We start from the raw sequence: 25,652 nt of genomic DNA, 5'->3' as shown, positions 1-25,652 counted from the left end.
TACACATAGACAAGTATACACACATTTATGTAGACATACATATATATATAGACATAATTACATACATTATAGTTTAAAGATACCTCAAAATATTTTGCAAAGTACTTAGGTTAGAATTAAAATAGAAATAAGAAGGGATCTTTGAAAGGGGACCTCCATTTTTCATTTCAACAGTGCTTACCTGGATGGCGTACCTTTCTCTTTTTTGGTATTATATACCCAGTTGAGAAGTACTTTTCTAATGAAGGCAAACAATTTTCTGCTCTCAGAATAAGTCTTTATTGTCTCAGGACTCATATGCCTAAGAAAAGGAGAGATCTTTAAGCATATTGAGATAAGTTTAATGCAACAATGGGAAAAGGCAGGAGGAATATTTTGTGCCTAGATGACTGTAAATTAGATATTTCTATTTCCAAGTCATGATGCTGCAGACACAAGTAATCAGACAATTGTGAGGTTGTAAGACTCATTCATTCATGAGAGGCTACAAAATATTGGGGAGATGCATTTTGAAACATAAGATATTCACTTGCAGAGAGGTAAAGCAAAGCACGATTCAAATATCTGCGATTAAGAGATGCTATTTGCATTTTTGATCCCCATTGTCTAGTGTGATAGTGAACGAATGCTCTCAGTAAGGTGCTTCCAGATCTAGGAAGTGGGGTTGTCAGGCTGAGACAATTAAGTGAAAAGTTATGTGAAGTGTCTAACCTATCTCATACATCTTCCCAACTATAGTTTCATACTCAGAACTAGTAGCCAAATTTAAATGACTATAGAGTGTTAAATGACTGTGAAGTGTTAACATGGGGAAGTCAGTGTCATAGATAACCTCAAAGACATTTGTGCTTGCCAGGTGTCTGCTGATTTTTAGTTTTGGTGTGTTGATTTTTGTAATGAGCTAACTCAAGTTTGGGTGTTGTGATTTGGTCTTGCTTAGTGAATCCTCTTGATTTTTGTAAGCAATTTACCTACTGTTGACCAGATATTTCCATGTTCTTTATCAGAAAGATGGTAGGGATCTCTGTCTCTGGTTCTTAAGACTCCAGCTTGTTAATGGCTCAATAGAATATCATTGGAAGTCCAAGATGAAAATGGACTTTGTCTTCCCTATTGATCATCATATGTCTGCCTAACTGTAATTTCTGCAGTTTTTTTTTGTAAGTTGAAAACAGTGAGACATTTCATTCTTAAAGTTTCAATATAATAATGCAACTACATGGAGAACCTTTAATGAGTGTAGTTTGACTTGTTCATAAATTAGATGTGCATATTGAAAGTCTACTATATTTGCTAAACACTGTGGATAAATCATAAATAAATAATTCTGTCTGTCCTCATGGCTCCAGCAGACAAATATGGGGGAAAATCATGTAAGTAACAATTGTAATGAAGTATAATGAGTGTTACCAAGGAGATAATAAATAATAGGCCATATTCTACCCACAAAGAAAACATCAAATAGAGTCATGGAGATGGAAGGTTTACATACAGTCTAAATTATGGCAATTTCACAGTTCCCGTTGATCCATTTGCCAGTGTGTGAGATCATTTATAGACTAAATTTCTAAGTAATTCAAGCTCTCCAATTCCCGTTTTATAGTGATATGAACACAGTTTATAACTGATTTAGGGAAACAGATCCATCTCTATAACTAGGAGGCAGCTTGGGTTTGAAATCTAGCTCTGGGGGCTGGGAAGGTGGCTCAGTGGTAGAGCGCTTGCCTTGCATGCATGAGGCCCTGGGTTCGGTTCCTCAGCACCACATAAGCAAAAAAGAAAAAAGCCGGAAGTGGTGCTGTGGCTCAAGTGGTAGAGCGCTAGACTTGAGCTGAAGAGCTGAGGGACAGCGCCCAGGCCCAGAGTTCAGGCCCCACGACCCGACCCCCCTCCCCCCCAAAATAAAGAAAGAATGAAATCTAGCTCTGTAATTTATTAGACTAGTAATATTGATAAATTAATAATCTCTCCATGCTTTACTTTCCTCTCCTGCATCATGAAGATAACAAGACCACTTCTCTCATGGAATTTTATGAGATTAAAAAAATAAGTAATACATGTTAAGTATATAAAAATGTATCCAGTCTATCCAGGCATAGGTAGCTCATGTTTGTAATCCTACCTACTCAGGAGCCTGAGATCTGAGGTTTGCAGTTTGAAGCCAGAGCAGGAAAGTTTTATCTTCAATTTTTTTTTTTTTTTTACAAAGCCATAAGTAGTTCTATGATTCAAGTGATAGAGCACTAATCTTGAGCAAAAGAAGCTCAAAGACAGCACCCATGCCCAGAGTTCTAGCCATAGAACCAACAAAAAGAAAAAAAAGTATCAAGTCTGGAACTCAATACAATAAATCAAATATTTCAGGTCTTGTTTTTAAGAAGGCAATGTCTTGTTTCAGTTTAGCACATTTACCCATCCATTTCTCCGAAGTCCTTCAATTCCATCCAGTCTACTTAAGTGTTTTAAGACTATGGACAAATAAAGATCTTTGTACCATATATAGAAACATTTCAATGTTTTAAATTTTAAAAAAACTAATTTATAAGTAACATCTATTTTATCTAACTTGACACATGAAACCTCATATTGATTTGTGTTGGTTGGAAATGAAAACTTTCACTGTTTTCAAATCTATTCTTAAAATGCAACAAGGCTATAGCTTCTGGATGCTTCTCACATTCAGCTGTGCCTTTCACTGCATAAGCTGGCTCATGCAAGTGGGCATAGGTTGATGCATTTAGGTATGTGTATACCAAAGAGCCAGTTTGTAATTTGTGGCAATTTGACCCAAGGACTAAGGTCCAAGAAGATTCTGTAAATAAGTTTAGGGACATTAATGCTGGGGTCTTGGTGTTTTTGGCAAGTGGAGCCAGGTCTGCGACTAGAATGAGCAATGAGCTGATCTTGTTCTACTGCATCACAGTTTAACTACTCCTTGTGTCCAATCACAGATCCTCCAGAAGAAGTGACCTGAGTATGATCTCCAATGCACTGGCTCAAGGGACTCAGTATTTATTGTCAAGGCATCTATCTGAGGGAATGAGTGCTAGATTCTAAATGTGCTGAGTATCAAGAGTGTGCATACCTGTGCGCTGAGATGTACCAGCAGAGATTAAGGAACACTTTGTTCTATATATTCAAAGGTATTCCTTTTTGTTTTTCTCAAAGAAAGTTGCTTGCTATAACTTAGCTTTGCAGGTTGGAGGGGGGTCAAGAAGAGAAATGTCAGGTCCTTTCAGTCATAAAGAGCAGCCTGCAAAACTGCACATTGGTGTGAATAGGTATATCAAATCTGAGAAGCGGAAAGTGGGTGATTTGGCTTACCTTTGGAGTATAAAGCAGAAAGTCGCTTATCTATATCTATGTCTATGTCTCTATCTATGTCTCTATCTATGTCTCTATCTATGTCTCTATCTATGTCTCTATCTATCTATCTATGTCTCTATCTATCTATCTATCTATCTATCTATCTATCTATCTATCTATCTATCTATCTATCTATCCATCTATCTATCTAATCTATCCATCTATCTATCTAACACTAGATGAAGGAAGCAATCATACAAACCCCTGAAACCTCATTTGCATACTTTCCTACATGCAGTGGCTTAGGATGGAAGTCTTGCCCTGAAAACATACTTACTCTCCTTTCTTCTCTCCGAAGCTTCCTGCTGCACCTACTAGCACCTGAACTGCATTCTGGGGCAAAGTCTCATTTCTGTATTGTCTCTGGTAGCTTGCCTAAAAGGAAGTTGATCCAAATCATTATGTAGCATGGACAACAATGACAATTTATTACCACCTTTACAGAATCTTCAGAAAAAGAAGACAAAGTCCTCAATCATTAGTATGTTTTCAGAAAGCATCTAGATACCAGATTCATGTAGAAGATGGATCTGGGCTTTGGGTGGAAGCAGCTGGTCTTGTAAGAAGCTACAGTACTGGTTTCTGGTTGTCAACCAAATTTTAAATAGGTAAATAAATAGATACATAGATAAATAGAGCTCATTAAAAATAAGCTCATAACAATTGCAAGGTGTGATCCTATCTTAAAAGCTCATCATGTGCACAAAATTCAAGGTTCTGAGAAATCTTAGAGTTTTTTTTTTAAAAAAAAAAAACATCCAGTTTGGGATCTTTATTTGAACCCAAAATATTAAACCAAATATTTTGTACCAAAACTTCACTGTTATTATAAAGGAAACTTAATCAAGAGGATGGCAGTTGAAGACCATCCCAGGAAAGAAGTCAGTGAAATTCCACTTCAACCAATAAACTGGGTTTGATGGTTCATGCTTGTAAGCTCAGCTGCTCCAGAGGCATAGATAAGAAGATCAGAGATACCAAGATGGCTGTGAGAAAAAGTGTAAGACCCTATCTATAAACAAACTCAAGCAAAAAAACAGCTAAAGGTAAGGAAGTAACAGAGCACCTGTTCAAGTAGTAGAAAAAAATGGGACTTTCTGGGTTCAAACCTTAGTACTACCAAAACTAAAAACCAAAAAGGACTGCTACTATTCTGCACAATATAATCACTACATTCTTCAGCACAAATATAGAGAATACACTTAGATTCAGGGAAAATGTTTGGTACCATGGATGCAACTGTTGGATTCTGTTGTGTAAGTGCTCAACACTGCTGAGAATCACAGTGGGTCAATTTCCTAAAGTGGAATCTATGTTATAACCAGATTCCTGGGTTCCACAGCAGGCATTCTTACTACACAATCATTTATGGGGCTTATATACACTTATTATGTCTAAAGAAACTATCAACTAAATTCAAGGATTGTGATGAAAAGGCATTTATTAGGCTGAGGAGTGTAGTTTAAGTGATAGAAGGCTTGTCTGGTGCACACAAAGCTCCGATTCACCCACCACAGACATCACCAAAACTGCTAAAGTAAAACAGCCCATTTTCTGCATCCAATTTTATTGAATAGCATCATCCTTCTTAAATAGCATGAAAGCACTGTCAAAGCAGTAGAAGATTTAAAATATTTTCATATTTGAAGTTAAAAATTGTAGTTTATGGAAAACAGAAAGAAGTTGAAAATAATATGGGTCTTATGTAAGTTTAGCAATGTAAATGACAAAGCAGTTAAAGATCAGGAAAAGTTTAACTGGTAAGTGAACATTTCTATAAAAATTCAAGATTGATGGACCAATTGAGTTCTAAAAAATATCAGCCATCAAATGAGCAGATCTCCATAGGCTTTGTACTCTTGCAACAACTTTATGAAGAAGGTAAATATCCTACACTTTACAGATGTGAAAATTGAAGCTCAGTAGGTGAGCTGTTTTCTCATGATGACATTTAGCAACTCAGATTTCTCTGAATTTGAAGTTTGTCTCCCTACCCTAAAAAATGGAATGTAACCTGCTCTATGTGACCTTGCTGCCATGCTGTGTTGTCTTTTCTAACACAGAAAAGATGCGACCTTAGTATATTGAGAATGCACTGTTTCAGTGAGCTGGCTGAGAATAGATTTAAATAAACACTCATATCAGTCATGGGGCTTGAACTCTGGGCCTGGACACTATCCCTCAGCTCTTCAAGGCAAGCACTCTGTTACTTGAGCCACAACTCCACTTCCAGTTTTCTGAGTGGTTTATTGGAGATAAGAGTCTCATGGAGTCTTCTGCCTGGGCTGGCTTTGAACCGTGATCCTCAGATCTCAGCTTCCTGAGTAGCTAGAACTACAGGCATGAGCCAACGACACCCAGCTCCATTCAAATATTTGAAAACTGTGTGTAGACAATTCCTGTTACTCTTGGGAGCATTATAATAAAAAATCACAAAAAGCAAATCAACAAATGAAGATGAACAAGGAGTATAGCTAAGATGCAGATGGACTAAAGGACTATGTGGTCCATGGATTTGGAAATCAGCAGAGATCCCTGCTACTTTGAAAATTAGTGTTTTCTGCTGGGCGCCGGTGGCTCACACTGGAATCCTAGCTACTCAGGAGGCTGAGATCTGAGGATTATGGTTCAAAGCCAGATCTGAGAGGAATGTCTGTGAGACTCTTATCTCCAGTTAACCACCAGAAAACTAGAAGTAGTGCTGTGGCTCAAGTGGTAGAATACTAGCCTTGAGCAGAAAATACAGATTGTCGATGTGGAAAGAATTGATGGCCTCATCTAGGCGCCATTCTCTTCTAATGGGGAGATTAATCAAAGAAAATCTAATTCTTCATCATGAATTAATTAATATTAATAAATATTGTGAGTCCTATCACTTTAATATGAAAACAAGTATCTAATATGGAAGCTCTTGCATTTGTTTTGACAGATCTTGAATACTATAGTTTCCTGAAATCAAATGAAAATCTGAAAGTGATTGACAGACATAATCTCATAAATTTTAAAGCTACAATGGAACAGTAATAAATGTACAAATATTCAAGCAGAAAAAGAGACTGCACTTAATTACATAAATATTAATATATTCTGTATACTTCATTGTCTACATATAAATCATTAGTTGCTGCAGCTATATTTTTATAACTAGAGCATATTTAGATGTTTACTAAAGTCACTTTTTATTTTTTTAATTTCTTATAAAGTTAAAGCCGGAAGTGGCGCTGTGGCTCAAATGGTAAAGCACTAGCCTTGAGCTGAAGAGCTAAGGGACAGTGCCTAGGCCCAGAGTTCAGGCCCCACGACCAGACCCCCGCCCCCAAAAATTTCCTTATTAATTTCTTATAAAGGTGATGAACAGAGTTACAGTTACATAAGTAGAGTAATGAGCACATTTCTTTTCAAACAGTGTTACCCCCCACCTCAATGTCACTTTTTCTATGTGATTAGGCTAGACACACTAGCCAAACCATTAGAAAGTGAATTTCAAAGACAATTCTAACTTGGGCCTTGTATGGTGGCTCATACTTTTAATCCCAACTACATGTGGGGTGGAGATAGAAGGATAATGGTTCAAGGCCAGCCAAGGCAAAGGCCTATCTTTAAAAGCATTTTTTATTATTATTATAAAGGTGATGTACAGAGTACATTTATTTTTGGACAATGTCCCCCTTCTCTCTCTCTCCCAGTTTGTCCCTCCTAACCCCACCCACAAGTTGTATAGCTCATTTTTAACATCGTTTCTGTTGAGTACCACTGCTGAATTTGTTTACCCTTTATCCCTACATTTCTGGGGCCCTCCTTGCCCTCCCAAAGACAGATAAAAGAACAAGCAGGACAAAAAGAAAAGAAAACAACAGCAATAACACCAAAGGGAAAAAAACCTCTTCTTCCCATTTCCTGGAGTTCATTTCAATAAACATTATTTTATATGATCAGATGCATAGAGGTATTGAGCCTTTGTGTTCCTCCCCTAAGAATATCTTCCTTTTGTGTCACTGTGTGTGAATGTCTGGAGTCTTGTGTAATTTATCATGCCCTGGTATATTTTAAATCTAGCTTCCACATATGAGAGAAAACTCAAGCTGTTTTTATTCTGGGCTTACTTCAATTGATTTGCTCTAGATCTATCCATTTTTCTGCAAATGACACAAATCTTATTCTTTCTAGTAGCTGTGTAAAATCCCATCATGTATGGGTACCACATTTGCAAAGTCCTATCTTAAAAACAAGTTGGGCATGGTAGTACCTACATTCAAACCCAGCTACTGAGGAGGGAGAGATAGGAGAATCACAGTTCAAGGATGACCAAGGCAAAAAGTGGGATATCCTTTCTGAAAAATAACTAAAGCAAAAAGGACTGGGGGCTTGGCTCAAGTGGTAGAGGCCTTGTCTAGCAAGTGAGAGGCCCAGAGTTCAAATATCAATTTAGCTCCCCAAAAAAGGGAAAAAGAAAATCGAAAAATAATATCATTGGGGTGGGAACAGTCAAAGAGAGGAAAGGTGGACAAATGCAATCATAATATTTAATGTGCATGTGTGAAAATGGAGCTAGGTAAACTGAACAGATAGGTAGGGTTTGAAGAGGTGGGGGAGAAAGATGAAAGGGGCGATATTGACCAAGTTGCTTTGTACTCACAAACTAACATGCTGAAAACCCTTTCTACAACCACTTAAAGATAACAAAAAATAATATATCTCTCAACCGGAGACATTATTGGAAACAATCAGTAACAATTATAATATCCAGCTTATGAATAATATATATTTAGGAAGGCATAGCTATAAATGGGTGGTCATTTCTGAAAGTAGTTGATGAGTCTGATTATTAGGATAAAACTTAAATATAGATTTGAAAATTAAAAGAAAAGTAACAAAGTTGTTTGGGAAAATTGAACTAAATTCACTAGGCCACTGATACAGGGACTAGTACTAAAATTGGAATTATAAGAAGATAGAGACAATGAAAATGAAAACTATTTTGAGCTAGTGTACAGTTAAAACTTTAGATTATTATAAACACATAGGGGTTAATGGTGTGTGTGAGTGTGTGTATGTGTGTGTATTTGTGTGTATGTGTGTGTGTGTGTGTTACTAAGGGTTGAAACTAAGGGCTTGTACATACCAAGTAAGCATTCTATCAAGTATTTCCCCCCCCACACACTCTTCTGTTTTCATTTGGTTTTTGAGGCAGGATCTGTCACTATCTTTCTGCTCATCATTCTGCATCTGCCTCCCAAGTAGCAAGAATTAAGCTATGTGCCATCATGCAGTTGGTTTAGAATATTTTATGAAATAAAATCAGGTATATTTTAGGTTACTTACCTGAAAGAAAGAAACAAGGAATAATGTTATATGTCCATACAAAGGAAGGAAAAGAAGGAAGAAAAGCAGGCAAGGTCAGGAAATGAAAACAGCAAGAGAGATCTCAAAGAAGAAAAACTAAGAACCAACTACTTGTCCTTACAGCCCCAGAGGTTTAGAAGTATTCAATAAGCACTAGTTGAGCACCCAATTTACACTACAGATTTTGCTTTTCATGAAAGATATACAGATGAATGAATCACAATCTTTGGATATTTCCTAAGTTTAACTAAATTTGCTTGGAAGAGAAGTGAATGCTATTAAGAAGTTAAATCTCATAGCATAAGGCACCAAAAGATGTCACTAAGCAAAATGCTATATTATTGTAATCTTTCTTCCTAAGACAGGGAAAGAGTGTGTGTGTGTGTGTGTGTGTGTGTGTGTGTGTGTGTGTGTGTGTGTGTGTGTGTGTGTGTGTATACGTGCCTGAGTGCACAAAGTATGTGGGTAGGAAATGAGTTGTGGTGGTGGCGATAGCAGAGCCATTGATCATGAGCTTAGCTAAAAGGTTTACTGCCACAATTGGATAGTAAGTACATTTCTTAGAGAAGAAGTGGAGAATTTGGCAGCAAGGTCAAGTGAGCAGGGAGTAAGGTCATCATGGACATCTGCATGCATCAGAGTAGAAGCAGTAAGCATCAAAGGGAGAACACATAGTAAACCTGGCCCAGTCCAGGTGCAATGTGTGAGTGCTGCAGCGTGAGCTGTCACCAGATGAACTGAAAGCAGTGTGTGTTTGGGGGGAGGGGCAGAGCATGAACATACTGAGAAGAGGTCTGAAAATAGCCTGTTTTTCTGACTTTGACAGTCTCAGTTAGACTGAGCAGTATGTTTGGGTACGTGCAGATTACGTAATTTTACTATGGTGGTTATTCCTGCAAACATTCCTTTTTCTTTTCATTTTCCATCTCACTGAAAATATTTAGATGTGGGAATTGTTGCAGAAAAAAACAACAACCAGAAAAGCTCTTCTATCTGTTTCCTAAATTATGCAGCAGATTACACATCCTTTCTATTATCCCATTTGTTATTGATGCCCTAATTTATTTTGTAAAATTCCCCTCACGGCTTTGTCAACCCAAGGACATAATTGTGACAGCTTAAGAAGCTAAACATGGTTCACCAGATGGCACCAGTACCATGCCAGGAGCAGTCCTAATCCTCTGGTTCTAAATTCTCTTCCCTTCTGAAATTCCATTTGCTTTTCAGTCCTGTTCCATTGCTTTCTTGTTAACTGACAAGCCAACCTCCCATTTATCTTCCCTTCTGAAGCTCCTCAGAGGCTGCTCCTGAAGGGGCCTTGAATAGATTTTGTCCATTTATCTCACAGAGCTATGGACCCCTGGGGCATCAGATTTAGAAGAGCTAGAAAGAATATTTTCCCCTATTTTATCTTAGGGGAGGAAATTATAGCCCTGAAGGTAGCAATACCTAATATGGTGTGTGAGTGGGAAGGAAATCTACTGGCAGAATAAGCGCTGAGTGGGGATAAGTTTCCTCCTTCACAGGGTGCACAGAGAAATTATCTGGGTCCCTGAAAAAGCTAGCTTGGAAACAACTTGCTGCGAGGATGACTACTGAACAGAGAATATTCGCACTCCCCTTAACCACGTGAGACTGACAAGTAAGAGTGCTTTGAATCCTGGGTAGACAGAATGGTTGAGAAATGCATGCTATGGATGAACACCCATCAGGACTATCTGGAGAGGATGTGTGGCAGCAAACAGGGATAGAAAATGAGAACTAGGCTACGAGGAAATGTTCCACAGAATTTCTTAGCCTTTACCCAAGACATGATTGAAAGCATGATGCCCTCCTTGGTATCACTGCAGGATTTGTGTTATTCTTCCAAGAAAAACTGGATTGGAATCAGAGAAGGCATTCCATTGAACTGATTGTATAACACATTGCAAGGTTAGATACATTGTAATTTAGGCTACTTGTATCTGTGAAACTCTCAAATCTTCATAGTAAAACACTATCACTTAAGCTAATTTGAGTAGCCTGTCTTCCTTCCTTCCTTCCTTCCTTCCTTCCTTCCTTCCTTCCTTCCTTCCTTCCTTCCTTCCCTCCTTCCTTCCTTCCCTCCCTCCTTCCTTCCTTCCTTCCTTCCTTCCCTCCTTCCTTCCCTCCCTCCTTCCTTCCTTCCTTCCTTCCATCCTTCCTTCCTTCCCTCCTTCCTTCCTTCCCTCCTTCATTCCTTCCTTCCCTCCTTCCTTCCTCCCTTCCCTCCTTTTTTGCTCTCTTCCTTTCTAGCTTTCTTCCATCCTCACTCTCTTCTTTCTTCCCCTCCCTTTTCAGTTACAAAGACAAACTTTGCTTTTGGAAATAATCTATTAAGCCACTTAGTTGAGTATAAGGAAAATGTATTTGGCATGGCAGACAGTGTTTTGCATTACTTTGAGGGTACTGGGGTTTGAGTTAGCTTGGCGCCTACTAGGCAGGCACACTACTGCTCTAGCTGTTTCTGAGATAGACCTTCACCTTTTGCCCTAGGTCAGCCTGGACAACAATTCTGTTTATGCTTTCATCATAGCTGGGATGACAGGCACTCACCACAATGCCTTTTTCTATTAAAAGGAAGTATTGTTTTTTGTTTGTTTGTTTTTTATCCTGGTCTAGGTTAGCCTTGAACCAAATCATTCCGATCCTAGCCTCTTCAGTAGGTAGGATCACAGGCACAAGCCATGGTGTTTAGCTCCCAAAGTACTTTTAAAAAATTGTAAACAGGATACTAACTATTTGTGCTGACAAGAGGCGCCTGTTGGCAAGCTCCATTGCTTCAGTATTAAGGGTCTCATCTATTTCCTTGTTACAGTGTGGACATTTAACCTTCTGATGTTCCGTTGTTTCTCCTTGGTTCAACTAAACAAAACACAAATTGAAAAAAAAAAGAATTAATACATAGTATTATCATTTTGTTTAGCAGAAACATCAAGCACTTTTCATGACTTTGGCTGGAATATAGCAGAAAAATGTTCAGATACTATTTATTATGTACAAGTCAGAATTATGGCCAGAAGGAAGTCAGTAGTCTGTTTGATGCTAGTTAGTACTTGTTAGAAATGTCTGTATTTAACCCTTCTCCCACACTCCAGAATCAGAACTAGGAGAGCAGGGTAATGTTCTGTGTTTCTACAGACTCAATCTATGGTTGTGTTTTAACTAAGATTATACAACTGCCGTAAATGAGTCACTTTAGGTAGGACGAAATGAACATGCAACAAGCAGATGGGATAGACATTAATTTTCCAGTGGGAAAGACTGATGCTTAGTAACAAAGGTAAATTATACATCTAGATATTTCAAGGCCAGTGCTCTATAAACTCTAATGGCACCCATGTCTTCTGAAACAGATCAAGAACCAGATCAGTGGCTTCAGGCTTCACACACACACACACACACACACACACACACACACACACACACACACACAGAGCTAGAGAGAGAGTGGGGGAGGGGGACACTGCACATAGTAATTGAATCTCCAGGGTAACAGCTGGGGAACTTGATATTTTAAATGAGCCTTGCAGATAATTCTGGCAGCCAAAGTCCACACTCACAGGAGCTACTGAAGAAATTCACATGAGACTTGTTCTGTCCAGAAATCCTGGCAGTATTCCTGTAAGCACAGGGCTTGGGTCTGACTCCCCATCTGGAGCTTAAGCAGACTGATTAGGGTATGAAATAATTTGAGAGAAGGAGATCCTATTTCACTGAGACTAATTATGTCTTAGAAGCTGGTCTCTTATATCCTGTGAGGCAGAAAAATATTGCAGTATAAATCAGACATGATGTAGGGCATGGAAAATAGCAGAAGCTTTGAAAAGATCCTAGGATAATTTTTTTGATCCTAGGACAATTTTGACTATTTCCTCCTTATGGAAACCATGCTTGATTGGTGTCCTGAGTATTTCATTGAGTAAAAACACTATTAACCATAAAGTAGGTACTGCCAAGGGCTTAGCATACTTGCCTAAATGAATGAATGAACAAAAGACCCTGCCAACATCCAACACAGTCAAAAAGTGGACATATTTTAAGGCTCACTTCCTGGTGTGTGTGGTATTTTTAAAAGACAGTTCCAATATGCTGTTTCTTCTTTCAGCTTTACAACAAACAATTTCAAAGGGGTTATGACTTCTGCATTACTCCATAGTGACTACACATTTTATTTTCTTCCCTTCGTATTATGGTAAATGAGGAGATGTTCACACAACTTCTTGACAAGTTGCAAGTATTAAAATTCAGAATTAACATTTATGGCACAATTTATACTTAATGACAATCAAAGGTAGCTTGGAGAAATAGAAAGCTATCACATGCTTACTGCATATGGATTTTGAAGTACAATAGCCTTGTCTACCATGTTCCAATCAGCATTAGCAAGGTCTTTGTCAAATTTGAGTGCAGAAGCTGTAGATTTGGTTAGCTCTTGAAAGTGTTGAAATGTATAATAAACGGATTTGTATTTTGTTGATGTGACATCCCGAAGACCTTCGATAAAAAAAAAAACACATTTTATGAAAAATAACATCACCATTTTGATATGGATTACAGTTTGCCTTTGTTCTTAATTATTACCTCTAAGCATTTTAACTATTAAGTATTCAGCACAAGTTAAATATAGGAAAACTAACAATTAAGACATTTTCTTCTATATGCTTTACAAAAGTTGAGCTACAATGGTAACAGTAATAACTAATATTTATTGAGTGCTTACTCTATGCTGGGAAAACATGGCCTAAAACCTTATATGCATGAAATGTCTTGGTTATCTTAACTCTTTTTTTGTTTACTTGGTGAGGAAAAAGAGCAAGAGAGGTATAATGGTTAATTTCAGGTGTCAACTCAACTGGACTACCAAGTGCCTAGATATTTGGTTGAACAATATGCTAGATATGCCTGTGAGACCGTTTCTGGTTGTAATTAACATTTAAATTGGGAGACTCAGCAAAGCACAATGCTTCCTCCAGTGTGAGTGAACAATCAGTTGGTGGCTCAAGGAGAATGCAAGGAGGAACTTGAATGAATTCGCACTCTTACTTGATGGCTAAAAAGCTGGAACTTTGGTCTTCTGCCCTTAGAAATGGACTAGAACTGATATCATTGGCTTCCTTGGTACTCAGGCATTTGGACTGAAGATCTGGGACTTAGCTTCCACCATCACACGAACCCACTAAGTAAAAGGGAGTATCTCTGCTTTACTCCACAGGGATCTAAATATTTTTCTGTCCTTGAACTGGAAAGTCAGTTTCCAGTTCCCTGGGGAATGTAGCATGCATTATAGTCTCTCTTTTATTCCCAAAGATGCCTTTGATGCGTGTGTAGCTCTCTGCTTTCATCTTACTGACTTCACCCTTTCTCTTCATCCCAATGTAAGCCATCATCTCAATTTTTTTCCTGTATTTACCAATGTATTCTTATCAGTTCAGATATTGCCAAGTGACTAGAAGCCTCTTTATGAATGTTTGTTGAATAATTAAATTTTAAAACTATTACTATAGTTACTCTAGAGTCATGTAAATAAGTAATCTTTTTCTAAACAAGCAGGTTTATTGGCTAATAGGCCTTTACACAGAGACTCAACTTCATCTTTAGTTAGAAACCATCAACTTGTATATATATATATATATATATATATATATATATATATATAGTTTTTCTCTTTGTTATTATCATTCCTTTAGCATATACAGAATATTCCCCCTTCATTCAGAATAGAGATGAACAGAACTTACCAAGTTTAGTGACAGCCTTAGGCAAAATAAACCTATTGACAACCAGGGTAATTAAGCAGACTGATACTCCATGAAAGAGTACCTAGAATTGAATAAAACAAAACAAAACACTGTATCTTATATTCATCAATGTTAAATTAAGATTGCTATTCTTTTTTAAAACAGTTGCCGCCAGTGTAAATATATACATTAAAAAGGATTTTATTTACCAAGGTTTTAGGTCAAAGCAGGACTTCCTTTGTATTGCATCCTTAGCCTAAACATCACTGCCCGATCTCATATTCAATGAGCATTTATTTGCTAGGAGCCACAGAGTGAATTAATTAACTTTCTAGGAGGGCACAGAACCAATAGCTAAGCTCAGAATTTCAGATTCTTGATCTGTGTATGGTGTTCACTGTCAAACTGATCATACTGATATGGATGATGGGAGAAGATTACAGAGAAGATAGAGCTCATCTAACATTAGGTAACTTGGCTTTAAGAACAATGAAAAGATTTGAATGTCTGGTCTGTCATTTAATAGTATATACCAATTACCAGGCACACAGGAAACTTTCTGTGGAGTTCTTTGTCATTATCTTTGATAGAGTTATGGTAGAGAGAGGGTGATTGCAGTTTATTCTGTTTGACTTTACAGTCTTAGAGAGAATTTTAGCTTGAAATTAAAATGTTTTGTGTACTGGCATCATTAAATGTAGTCTTATATTATAGAAGGCGATAGAATGAGCTAAACATAGGTTTCTGACTCTTTTGGGATGTAAATAAAATGAAATATATTGAGTATATAGTTTGCAACAGGTGCTAACTGAAATGATTTATAAATTTTCATTCCTTCCATTTTCATGATAAGTCCATGTGAGGCTTATCATGATAAGCAATATGAAGAAGTAGGGAATCTCTAGGCTGGAACGGGGAGGAGGGAAGATGTGATGTTGTGTGTTCCTTTTCTTCCTGTCTTCCCATCATTCCAACAGCCCAAGTGGGATGGAGCTTTCTCATTACAAAAAGAACACAGATCTGGAATACACAGCAACATATATTTTTTTGGCAGATATTCAAATAATAACATGCAGCTTCTTTTACTTGTGACTTTTCCCTCTCTGATCCAAGGGTCAGGTCTGAGTAGGCGAGCAGAAGCGCCATATTGATGTTGGGTGTTCCTTTCATCTCACTCCACACCATGATGAAAGCCCAGCGCCAGCTGAACCCGTGCCCGAGTCGAGATAAAAATGGGCTCATCAGCAGAATGACCAGAAGTCTAAAAGAAAAATAAATAAATAAAAGTTATCCATTCTATTCATTCCATTCTATCCTAGTTTCTTTTCTGTGTGGTGACTCTCTCACACACAGAGGTGGTCATCTTTTGCCACCCTGTTGGCATGACAAAGGGAGGAAGGCAGAGAGGATCTCAGTGGAATAGCTACAAATGGTCCCCCCTCCATTCCCCCATTCTCCTCTGCCCCCCTCCTCTCTGACCTCCCCCTTCCCCTTATTCTTCCCTTCCCCTCTCCTCTCCCCCTCCCCCTTCTCCTCTCCCCCTCTCTCCTCCTCCTTCTTCTTCTTCTTCTTTTTTTTTTTTTTTTTTTTTTTTTTTTTTTACAAGATTTGAATGGTAGGATAATTCTACATTACCCTTGAGTGGTATTTCCTTAGAGGTAATGAAAAAGAAATGAAATAATTTCAATGAGTAAGAATTGAGGAAAAATGTCCTTTCTTTTTATTTGTAGATTTTAGTTCTGCTAAATCTAATATCGGTTTCTTATTTTTAGGTCTATCAGTAGCTATTTCTATCTCTATAATATTTCTCTTTTTTGGGGGGGGGGTCCGGTGGTGGGGCCTGAACTCTGGGCCTAGGCGCTGTCCCTCAGCTCTTCAGCTCAAGGCTAGTGCTCTACCACTTGAGCCACAGTGCACTTCCAGCTTTTTTCTTTTTGCTTATGTGGGGCTGAGGAATCGAACCCAGGGCCTCATGCATGCAAGGCAAGCGCTCTACCACTGAGCCATCTTCCCAGCCCCTCTATTATATTTCTTTCTATATATCAATTGGTCAGTTTTATTTTATCTTGCCTTCTCATATCATTCCTGAATTTCATACTAATATTTTCTGATGATTTTGAACTAATTCCCACTTATTTGGCACTAGCTGAGTTGAGGCTGACAACTACCTCATTTTTTCTAGATGACAGTAGAATGTTGCTAACTTGAGTGATGGAGATTAAAGAACTGGGTCCCAGCTTATGGTGTTTTATATTCTGCAATTTGTTTTTTTCCAGAGCCTAACAGACTCATCATTTTCTTAAAATTGCAAAAAGTACTATAAAGTTTATTTGAGCAAAGAAGGCATTATCCAAGAGGGCTTCCAGATGGTTTCATAAAAAGCTACGTCTAAATCTAATTTTCTATTCATTGAAACTATAAAACAGTATTGAGCAAAACTAGGGTAAGGCTGCACCAGTGGCTCACATCAGTAATCCTAGCTACTACAGAGGCTGAGAGTTTAGGATTATAGTTCAAAGTCAGCCTGGGCAGCAAAGTCTAAGAAACTCTTATCTCCAATTAACCTGCAAAAAGCCAGAAGAACAGCTGTGGCTCAAGTGAACAAAGAAAGCTCAGAGATAGTGCTCATACCCTAAATTCAAGACTCAGGATGGGTGCACACACACACAGACACACAGACACACACACAGACACACAGACACACACACACACACACACACAAACCTAGGATAAGAATTTCTATTTATGAAAGACTATTACCTTTATGAAATCTTAGGGAAATAAAACACTAGATGAATTGTACTGACTGTTAATAGTGATGACTTCTCAATTCTTACATTATGCAATATGGTTTTCTTCCATGCAATTTTCTGAACTTTTTACAAAGTGTTTTCATTGCTTTGAAATTCAGTTACAAAGTGAGAAAACTGCAAGGCATTAATTTGCTATTTTTATTATTTAACAGGTGATCTTCAGACTTATTCTATTTCCTATAGGTAAAATCAAGCAGCTTTTATTTTCTTACCTTAAAATAATGAGTGTGAAGTAGATGTTTAATGAATAATATATATCAGAAAATGAGATGTATAAATATGTATATGCAGGAATCAGAAGTCCAATGAAAGTAAACACCATGAGAAAAGCAACAAAAGATAGACAATTCCAGAATCTGCATTTTTCAGAAAAATGAAAGCATAATTAAGTATAATTAGTTAATGACCTCTTGACTGCAAAACTTACCTGTGTGAGATATCAGACTATTCATAATGAAGAATTTATCAACATTCCACAAGGCTCAAAATTGAACTAACTGTGAAGAACATGGCCTCAAGGCAAACAGGTCATTCTAACAAAATTTAACCCAATATATGTGCGTAAATTAGTATCTGTGTTTTTCCCCCTATTTTATCTGCCAGAAATGTTTAGACTATAGCTTAACTACAAGTAAACTGTAAATAATCAGACATCACAATTGAAAATAACTGGAAAATACTAACAAGCAAGTCATTGTTTCTTTAGGTCATTTTTTTTAAAAGGAAATTCTAAGAGGTTCTTCTGACTTGCATAGTAATGAAACTAAGTAAGCTGTGGCTAAAATACAGCTACTTTTCAGAAAGTATGAATAAATTCTCCCCCCTCCCCCCCCCAGCTTCTGGGAGATACTGAAAAACAGAATGGGATTATTTTTTTAATGTGTTTTTATTGTAAAAATACTGTACAGAGGGGTTACAGTTACATGAGTAAGGTAAGGAGTACATTTCCTATCAAGCATTGTTACCTCCTTTGTTTTTCCTCTAACCTCCCTACCCCCCCTCCCTCAACTTCTCCCCTCCCTGCCCCCCAAGTTTTAAAGTTCATTTTCAACATAGCGTTGGGGTTCGTTTTTAGTCTTTTTTTTCTACTCTAGTGGGATTTGGACTCAGTGTGCTACCAGTTGACTCACATTACTATCAGACCTTTTTGCTTTAGGTCTTGTTCTCCCTCCCTCCTCTCCCTTGGGAAGGCTTGACCTGTGATCTTTCTACCTACATCCCTGATAAGGTGGAAACTACTGGTATGTGCTATCTCACTCAGTTTAAGAAATTATTCATTGGGTATGTGTCCTGGGGCTCTGTCCCTTAAGTTTTTGCTCAAGGATACTGCACTACCACTTGAATCACAGCTCCACTTCTGCCTTTTTTGGTAGTTAATGGAGATAAGATTCTCACAAGCTTTCCTGTTTGAGCTGGCTTTGGAACCACAGTCCTCAGATGTCTACCTCCTGAGTAGCTGGATTACAGACATTAGCCACTTATCCTTAGCAAAATGTTTGTTTTTAAGGTATACAAGTTGATATTTTGGTATACATACATTTTGGTATGTGCATTATGAAGTGAGCACTACCACTTAGCTAGTTAACATATTGATAACCCATGTACTTTCTGTGTCATGGAGAGAACACTTAATAGTTATTATCTTAGCAGCTTCAAGCACTGTATTTCTTATTATTGTCATCATCAGACTAAGTATTAAATATCAGGTCTTATTTATCATGTAACTACAATTGTTCACTCCTGGTAGACACGAATGGGTTTTGCTTCTATGAGTTTGGTTATTTTGGACTCTACTTATAGGTGAAATAATGTAATATTTGTTTTCATGTGTCTGGTTTATTTTACTTAGCTTAATGTCAACCAGAATCATTTATATAGCTGAGAATGCAAGATTTTCTTTCTTTCAAAAACTAAATAATAAGTCATTATATGTGTAGATAATACATAATTCCAGATTCTAAACATACATCACATAGACATCCATGTCTTCCTGTTCTATCTATCTATCTATCTATCTATCTATCTATCTATCTATCTATCTATCTATCTACTATCTATCTGTCTGTCTGTCTATCTGTCTGTCTGTCTATCTGTCTGTCTGTCTGTCTACCTACTTAACTACCCACCTACCTATCTGTCTATATCTCTCAACTTATATTTGTCACCTAACACATTTCATTATCCAATTACTTGTCAACGTTATTCAGATATTCAGGTTTGTATATCTTAGCTATTGTGAATAGTTTGCAATCCTTTCTCCCTTTATGTAGGTCTCTGTCCTGCTATGGTTCAGCACAAGGCATCCTCGCTAGAAAGGCATCAGACTGCCTCCAACAGTGAGAATTGTGAATCAAGTAAACTGACTTAAAACTTTCTCTGCCTCTAAACTTTGCTAAGACAGTGATTGTGTACAATTCTTTGTACAGTTAGATTTGGTTTGTTACTTTATTGATTTTCAAGCTATAATTTTCTTTCTGTTAAATTTAACCTGATATTATTTTACTAATGATTTTGACCTATAACTTTTTTCTTCCTGTGATGTCTGTTTGGTTTTAACATAGAGATGATGTTGACTTCATACAATGAGTTTGGGTATGAGCCGAATAACCAAGCACCAAATTGTTTTAATAGGTATATATGTGCACTTGTTCCAGTGTAGGCCTAAGTAATAATTTTGGAGCACAGAAAAAGAACTTCTGAGTATTAAAAATCCTTTATTCTTCATTTACTTTGACTGTACATAAATATCAAATGATCTTACTCTCTGCTCTCACTCCAACCTAGGCAAATCTGTTACTTTTAATATCCAGTGTTGCACAGCCAGAAGCCTAGAGCGATAGTGATGGACTTTAGGGGACGTTAATTTTATACAGTTTCTATTTGGGGATTTTTTTTCAAACAAGGTGACATCTGAATGGAAGCATAAAAAGACTTAAAGCAGTCATTCCTGAAAAAGCACATTCCAAGAGCATGAAACCAAAAGAATACAAGTCCAAACAGGGAGTGAATTTGGCATAATTGAAGAATTGCAGCATGATAAGTAGGTGAGAGCAGAGCAGGGAGTATGTGTGTGAACATGGTAGGATGTCACACAAGTAGCAGGACACACGTCATAGGATTTGCCACTAAAGTAACTGACTGACAAATAAAGAAGATGGCAATTCATATAGGAAGGAATTGAAGATGTAGCATAGTTAGTAATGAGACATTAGGATCAATGAATTATAGTCTTTAATGTGACAGAGTTAGTAGAATCAGGAGACCAGAGGACACAAGTATGAGTATGCTTTCTCTCTCACAGAGAGTAGAATGGACCAGCTACAGGTTGTTGTGGGATGTAGTAGTATTTGTCACTATTATCTTAGATTTCTACTACGTTCCTTGGAGAGTAGGAGTTGGTACATGACATAGTTTATACAGTTAGAGTACTAAATGGAGAGGCTGCAATGATCTTTGGCAGTTGGTGGCAAACTTGGGGTAGTGTATGTATCACAGGAAGAGAGGGATTCAGGAATGAAAAGACATGAGAGTAGATGTCATTATGTACAGTGGAAGAGTGACATTGGAGAGAGTCATAGGCCAGACTAAAAATTTGCTTAAAACAAATAGGGAGGGTTAATGGGGAAATAAAATCCATCTAGACTCAAAGGGTGGGTTACAAATTTTACCCACAATGAAAGGATTAGAAGGCACTTGCAAACAGAGCAGTTTCTAATGAGGGTCATTTCCATGTCAATATCTGTCCTTGATCATACAGATATAGATATAATATTATAACTTCTAGCTTATTAAGCAAAGTGAAAATATGCCAGCCACTTACTCGAGAAGAAGTGATTCAACTCCTGGTTTAAAACTTGTTGAATTTAAAAAAAGTCCCATAGTTGCCAGGGTAAATATTCCAGACATTCCGACTAACTCACCTATTTTTAAGATAAAGCATTCACATCAATAGTAGCACAAACTTTACCACAGTCAAAATATTGAGTACCCTGATATTCTTAGAGAAAGTACTCCATTCGGTTTTAGCTGCAAAGCATCATAAATGACTTACACCATCCCTTGTCCTTTTCTAGCTTCAGATTCACACCCAACTGTGTAGTAAAGTCTGTCATGGATATGCTAGAACTACTTGGGTCATCACTGGAAAATATATGGACTTCACAAAACTTCATGTACCTCTGTGAGGCTGGAGTACCTTCCACAACTCTATTTGTTTCAGGGGTCTCTGGAGTGTTGAAATGGAAATTAGCTGATAAGGTAATATATGGACCAGTCCATGTCGTTTGGGAGGAGAGTAGAAGAGAGAAATGTTTTGTGATGGGAATAAGAGAATGGGCCAGAAAGAGTCTCAGTATGGATACATTTTCAATGTTTTATTTATTTTTAATATGGGTTACTAAGAAGTATTAAAAAATATTCACAGAAATTTTTCAAAATCCATCTGTTAGTGTTCATCATCCCTGAGTTTATCAAAATACTCTGTTTCCACTGTGAAAAATTCAAAGTGTCACAAGTTTTTTTGTTTAGTTTTGCAAACTTTTATCTATTATGTAAATTTTATTTTATTGTAAAAGTGCTGTGCAGAGGGGCTGGGAAGGTGGCTCAGTGGTAGAGTGCTTGCCTTGCATGCCTGAGGCCCTGGGTTCGATTCCTCAGCACCACATAAGCAAAAAGAAAAAATCCAGAAGTGGTGCTGTGGCTCAAGTGGTAGAGTGCTAGCCATGAACTGAAGAGCTGAGGGACAGCGCCCAGGCCCAGAGTTCAGACCCCACAACTGGACCCAAAATAAAAATGCTGTACGGAGGTAATTTCTTATCAAACATTGTTACCCCCTCATTTGTTTTTCTTCTACTATCCCCTCTCACCCCAAATCCCCAATTCCTTCCTCCCATAGTATGTAATTTTTAAGGTGTATATTTTACTCTGAATACCTTTGTGCCATTTTAAGAACAAAGCCCTCACTTACAAAAATAAAAGACGAGGTACAGAATTGAAAAGATGAGACTTATATGATTGACATCATCACCAAAAACAGTGGACATCCATAACTGCATCAGTTTTGAGTTTATAATTCCAAATAAGAAACTTTCTATAAAGTATGACCAAATTCCACCCAGGGCATCACGAACTATAGGAAAATGAAGAAAATAGAAAATTATTATTACAATTTACTTGTTCTTCACTTGAAGTGATACTTTGGGTCTTTTTTTCTTTTTGTCTTTAGTTATAAAGTTACTTCACAGTTACAATAACACTGAAGTGCAGATTCCCCTTCAACATATTGATTTCAGTTTTGGAGAGTATATAAGCAGAAATGAGATTACTGGTATATGAGTTTCTTCTTAATATACTCACCCACACTTGATATCTCTTCTATTTTTTTCTTCTGGTGTTTTGAGATAGGGTCTTGCTATGTAGCCCAGGCTGGCCTGGAACTGGTAATCCTCCCACCTTAGCCTCTCTAGTGCCTGGATTATAGAAGTGCACCAGCATACCTAGCTATTACTTGTAGTTTTGTTTATTTATTTATTTATTTATTTATTTATTTATTTTTTGTCGGTCGTGGGGCTTGAACTCTGGGCGTGGGCGCTGTCCCTCAGCTCTTCAGCTCAAGGCGAGCGCTCTACCACTTGAGCTACAGCGCCACTTCCAGCTATTACTTGTAGTTTTGATATAAGCTAATACCACTGGTGTAAAGCAATAGCTCATGATGGTGTTTGTTTGTGCTTCTGTAATGATTAGTGATGTTGAGCATTTTATGTATCTATTGTACATTTATATGCCTTCTTAGAGAAATATCTGTTAATTTTAAATTGGAGTGTTTTCAAACTATGGAAACATAAGTAGATTAAGTACATAAAATATAGTATGTCCATATATGGACATACTGTTTAGGCTTTCAGAAAAGCAATTTTATAAATTTCTGGTGGATCACACTAGCTACTCTAAAGGCTGAGATCTGAAGATGCTTGTTCATAGCCAGTCTAGGTAGACAAATCCTTGAGAATCTTATCTCCAGTTAACCAGGAAAAAGGCAGAACTAGAGATACGGTTCAAGTGATAAAGTTGAAAGAGAAAGAGAGAAATATGGGGGCTCAAGCCCTGCATTCAAGTCTCAGTAGTGACGCACAAAGAAGGAAATGTTATAATTGGTAGCAACATGAGTGAATGTAAAATGGCAATTTGCTAAGTGAAATAAGTCAGGCGCAGGAAGTAAAATACCACATTACCTCAGTTATTTATGGAGCCTAACAAAATTGAATTCCTAAAAGTAGAGACTTGAATATTGGTTACTAGAGGCTAACAGGAAAGTACAAGAAGGAAGGAATAAAAAATGGTGATGCATGTTGTATACAGCGTAACTATAAACAATAATCATCTATTACATAGTTCAAAATAATGAAGAGTATATGTTTCAATGTCTGATCATAAAAGATTATCAGTAAGAAAGGTTGTAGATATAATTAATTTTCTTAATCGCTCCACATTATATACACCTATCACAACATCCCCACAACTATAAGCAATTGTGTTAATTTATAATAGTATTTACTTAAAAGATACTTTGGGACATTTGCACATATTTTCTAAGTTGAGAATTTCTTCTTAAATGCTAAAATGAAGTTTGCTAAACTGATTGGTTTAGTTTAAACATATCTTTCATTCAGTCTCCTCTAAGTTAGTACTTCTTGAGTGGTGTAATACAATCTTGGAGATACAGAAATGAATAAATAGAAAGCTCTATGCTCATGGAACTAATATTGTAGATATAACATGATATGCATTGAACAGAAAAAGCAATGCTTTGCTGCCCTTCAGGACAAGTCTCCTCAGTTACATTGGCTTCTCAAACTGCTGCTTTATTGCTGGGAATTTCATTTAACATCCCCCTGATAAACAACACTTTTGTACATATACTTTTATGCTTTTCTGATAATGTCAGTGATAAATTATATGCTCTGAGGCTTTTCTTGGTTTAACAAATCTACTTATAGGTCCTAAAATTGGAATTATTTCCATCAAAACATAGACGTTCCTTTGCTGTGGCTGATCCTTTTAAGATTTAACTGCTTTCCATAAAGCAAAGTTATGATGTCTTGCCCCAAAACAGGAACCTTCATCCTGTCACAAACTCAAGTTGTTGGAAGTAGGCAGGCCAGTGGGCAAAGAAGTCTCCATCTTTACAGGACAAAGAACAGAGGGGGGAATTTAAATGACAGGATGGAGCTGGCCGTGGCTAAGTCTAAAGCAAAGGGTGGGGTCTGACTAGTTTCAGAATCATACAGGAATCTAGAAAACGGCTTTCTCTTTTAAGAAAGGAAAATAGTTTTTTAATGAGTAACGTGTTTGATGACTAGATTTGTCAAGCCCAGAAAAGCACCAAAGCAAATACTTTATTAGTTAATGTTATATTCAAAGTCATAACACCCAGGTTGCATAGGGAAAGAACTGAGTGTAATAATTCTTATTAATTTTTCTCTATTATAAAATGTATGATAACACTATGATCTTCTAACTGCAGAAGTTTAGCAACATATTTATCAGAAAATCTTATCTAGCATTTTTGTTTCTCAATGGAAGTTTTCTTTCAAAGCAAATGCAAGTTGAAAGTATTGATGTCCAGGAAAACACATTCATTGTTCTCTTTCTCCCAGAAGGGGTTTTATTACTGATGTCATTATTATGATTAGATTTACAATTACTGTCTCCCTTAAAGCTAACCACTTCCCCCTCAAAAGTCTGTTCTACCACTGTAATAAAAACCCTAAGATAACTCTATGATAAGCCCTATGAATAGGTCAGGAGTGTGTCTCTTGTGCACATGGCTGAATTAGTAGGTCTTAGCATTGGAACTTTTGCATAACACACATCACCAAAGTAATAGTTGAATCAATTCATGAGTGAACTTGCAAATCAGCACCTTCTCTTCCCCTTCTTCCCTTTCTCTTCCTTTATAGTGAATATTTTGATAAGGCTGTATACTTCTCTAATATTGTGATATGCTTTGCTAATATTCTGTGGTCAATTATAACACAATTATAAATGGGACCTGGTAGAATTCAGGACCTAGTTTAGTGGCAGACATGAATGTCCAGGCTGGTTCCATGACTTTGCTTCTTTATACTTTAGTTTGTAAGATGCTTTTGAATCTAGACAGTTTTTTCTCTTGTTGTTCACCTTGGGGTCCTTAGGAGGGTCATATCTTCAGGAAGTGTTTCAGTGAAAGTCTCTGAGTGATTTATTGGGCCATTTCCCTTTGACTCTGAACTTTTGCTGAAGCTGTGGGTGGTTGCTTGGCTTTTATACTGCAGATGGCAAAGGGCAAATCTGAAACATGTACATAGGGTGGATCTTTCTGTGTTAAATAGGG

General features: G+C 37.2%; 1 protein-coding gene across 1 annotated transcript in view; it reads right to left on the bottom strand.

Annotated features, from left to right (window-relative positions):
* Slc9c1 (solute carrier family 9 member C1) overlaps positions 1-25,652 on the bottom strand; it is a 64,386-nt gene that overhangs the window by 25,319 nt on the left and 13,415 nt on the right. Inside the window, exons 8-16 of the mRNA XM_070030262.1 lie at positions 22,248-22,409; positions 21,102-21,201; positions 17,494-17,637; positions 15,555-15,729; positions 14,469-14,550; positions 13,058-13,224; positions 11,467-11,592; positions 3,644-3,741; positions 182-301 (exon numbers count right to left, since the gene is read on the bottom strand). Of these exons, the coding sequence (XP_069886363.1) occupies positions 182-301; positions 3,644-3,741; positions 11,467-11,592; positions 13,058-13,224; positions 14,469-14,550; positions 15,555-15,729; positions 17,494-17,637; positions 21,102-21,201; positions 22,248-22,409 (1,174 nt within the window). The remainder of the gene's footprint in view (positions 1-181; positions 302-3,643; positions 3,742-11,466; positions 11,593-13,057; positions 13,225-14,468; positions 14,551-15,554; positions 15,730-17,493; positions 17,638-21,101; positions 21,202-22,247; positions 22,410-25,652) is intronic.

This window comes from Dipodomys merriami, unplaced genomic scaffold (genome assembly GCF_024711535.1).
Source record: "Dipodomys merriami isolate MVZ:Mamm:240054 unplaced genomic scaffold, mDipMer1.0.p SCAF_2, whole genome shotgun sequence".
Taxonomy (NCBI): Eukaryota; Metazoa; Chordata; class Mammalia; order Rodentia; family Heteromyidae; genus Dipodomys; species Dipodomys merriami.
Note: the sequence above shows the minus strand (reverse complement) of the source record. Positions and strands in the feature narration are given on the sequence as shown.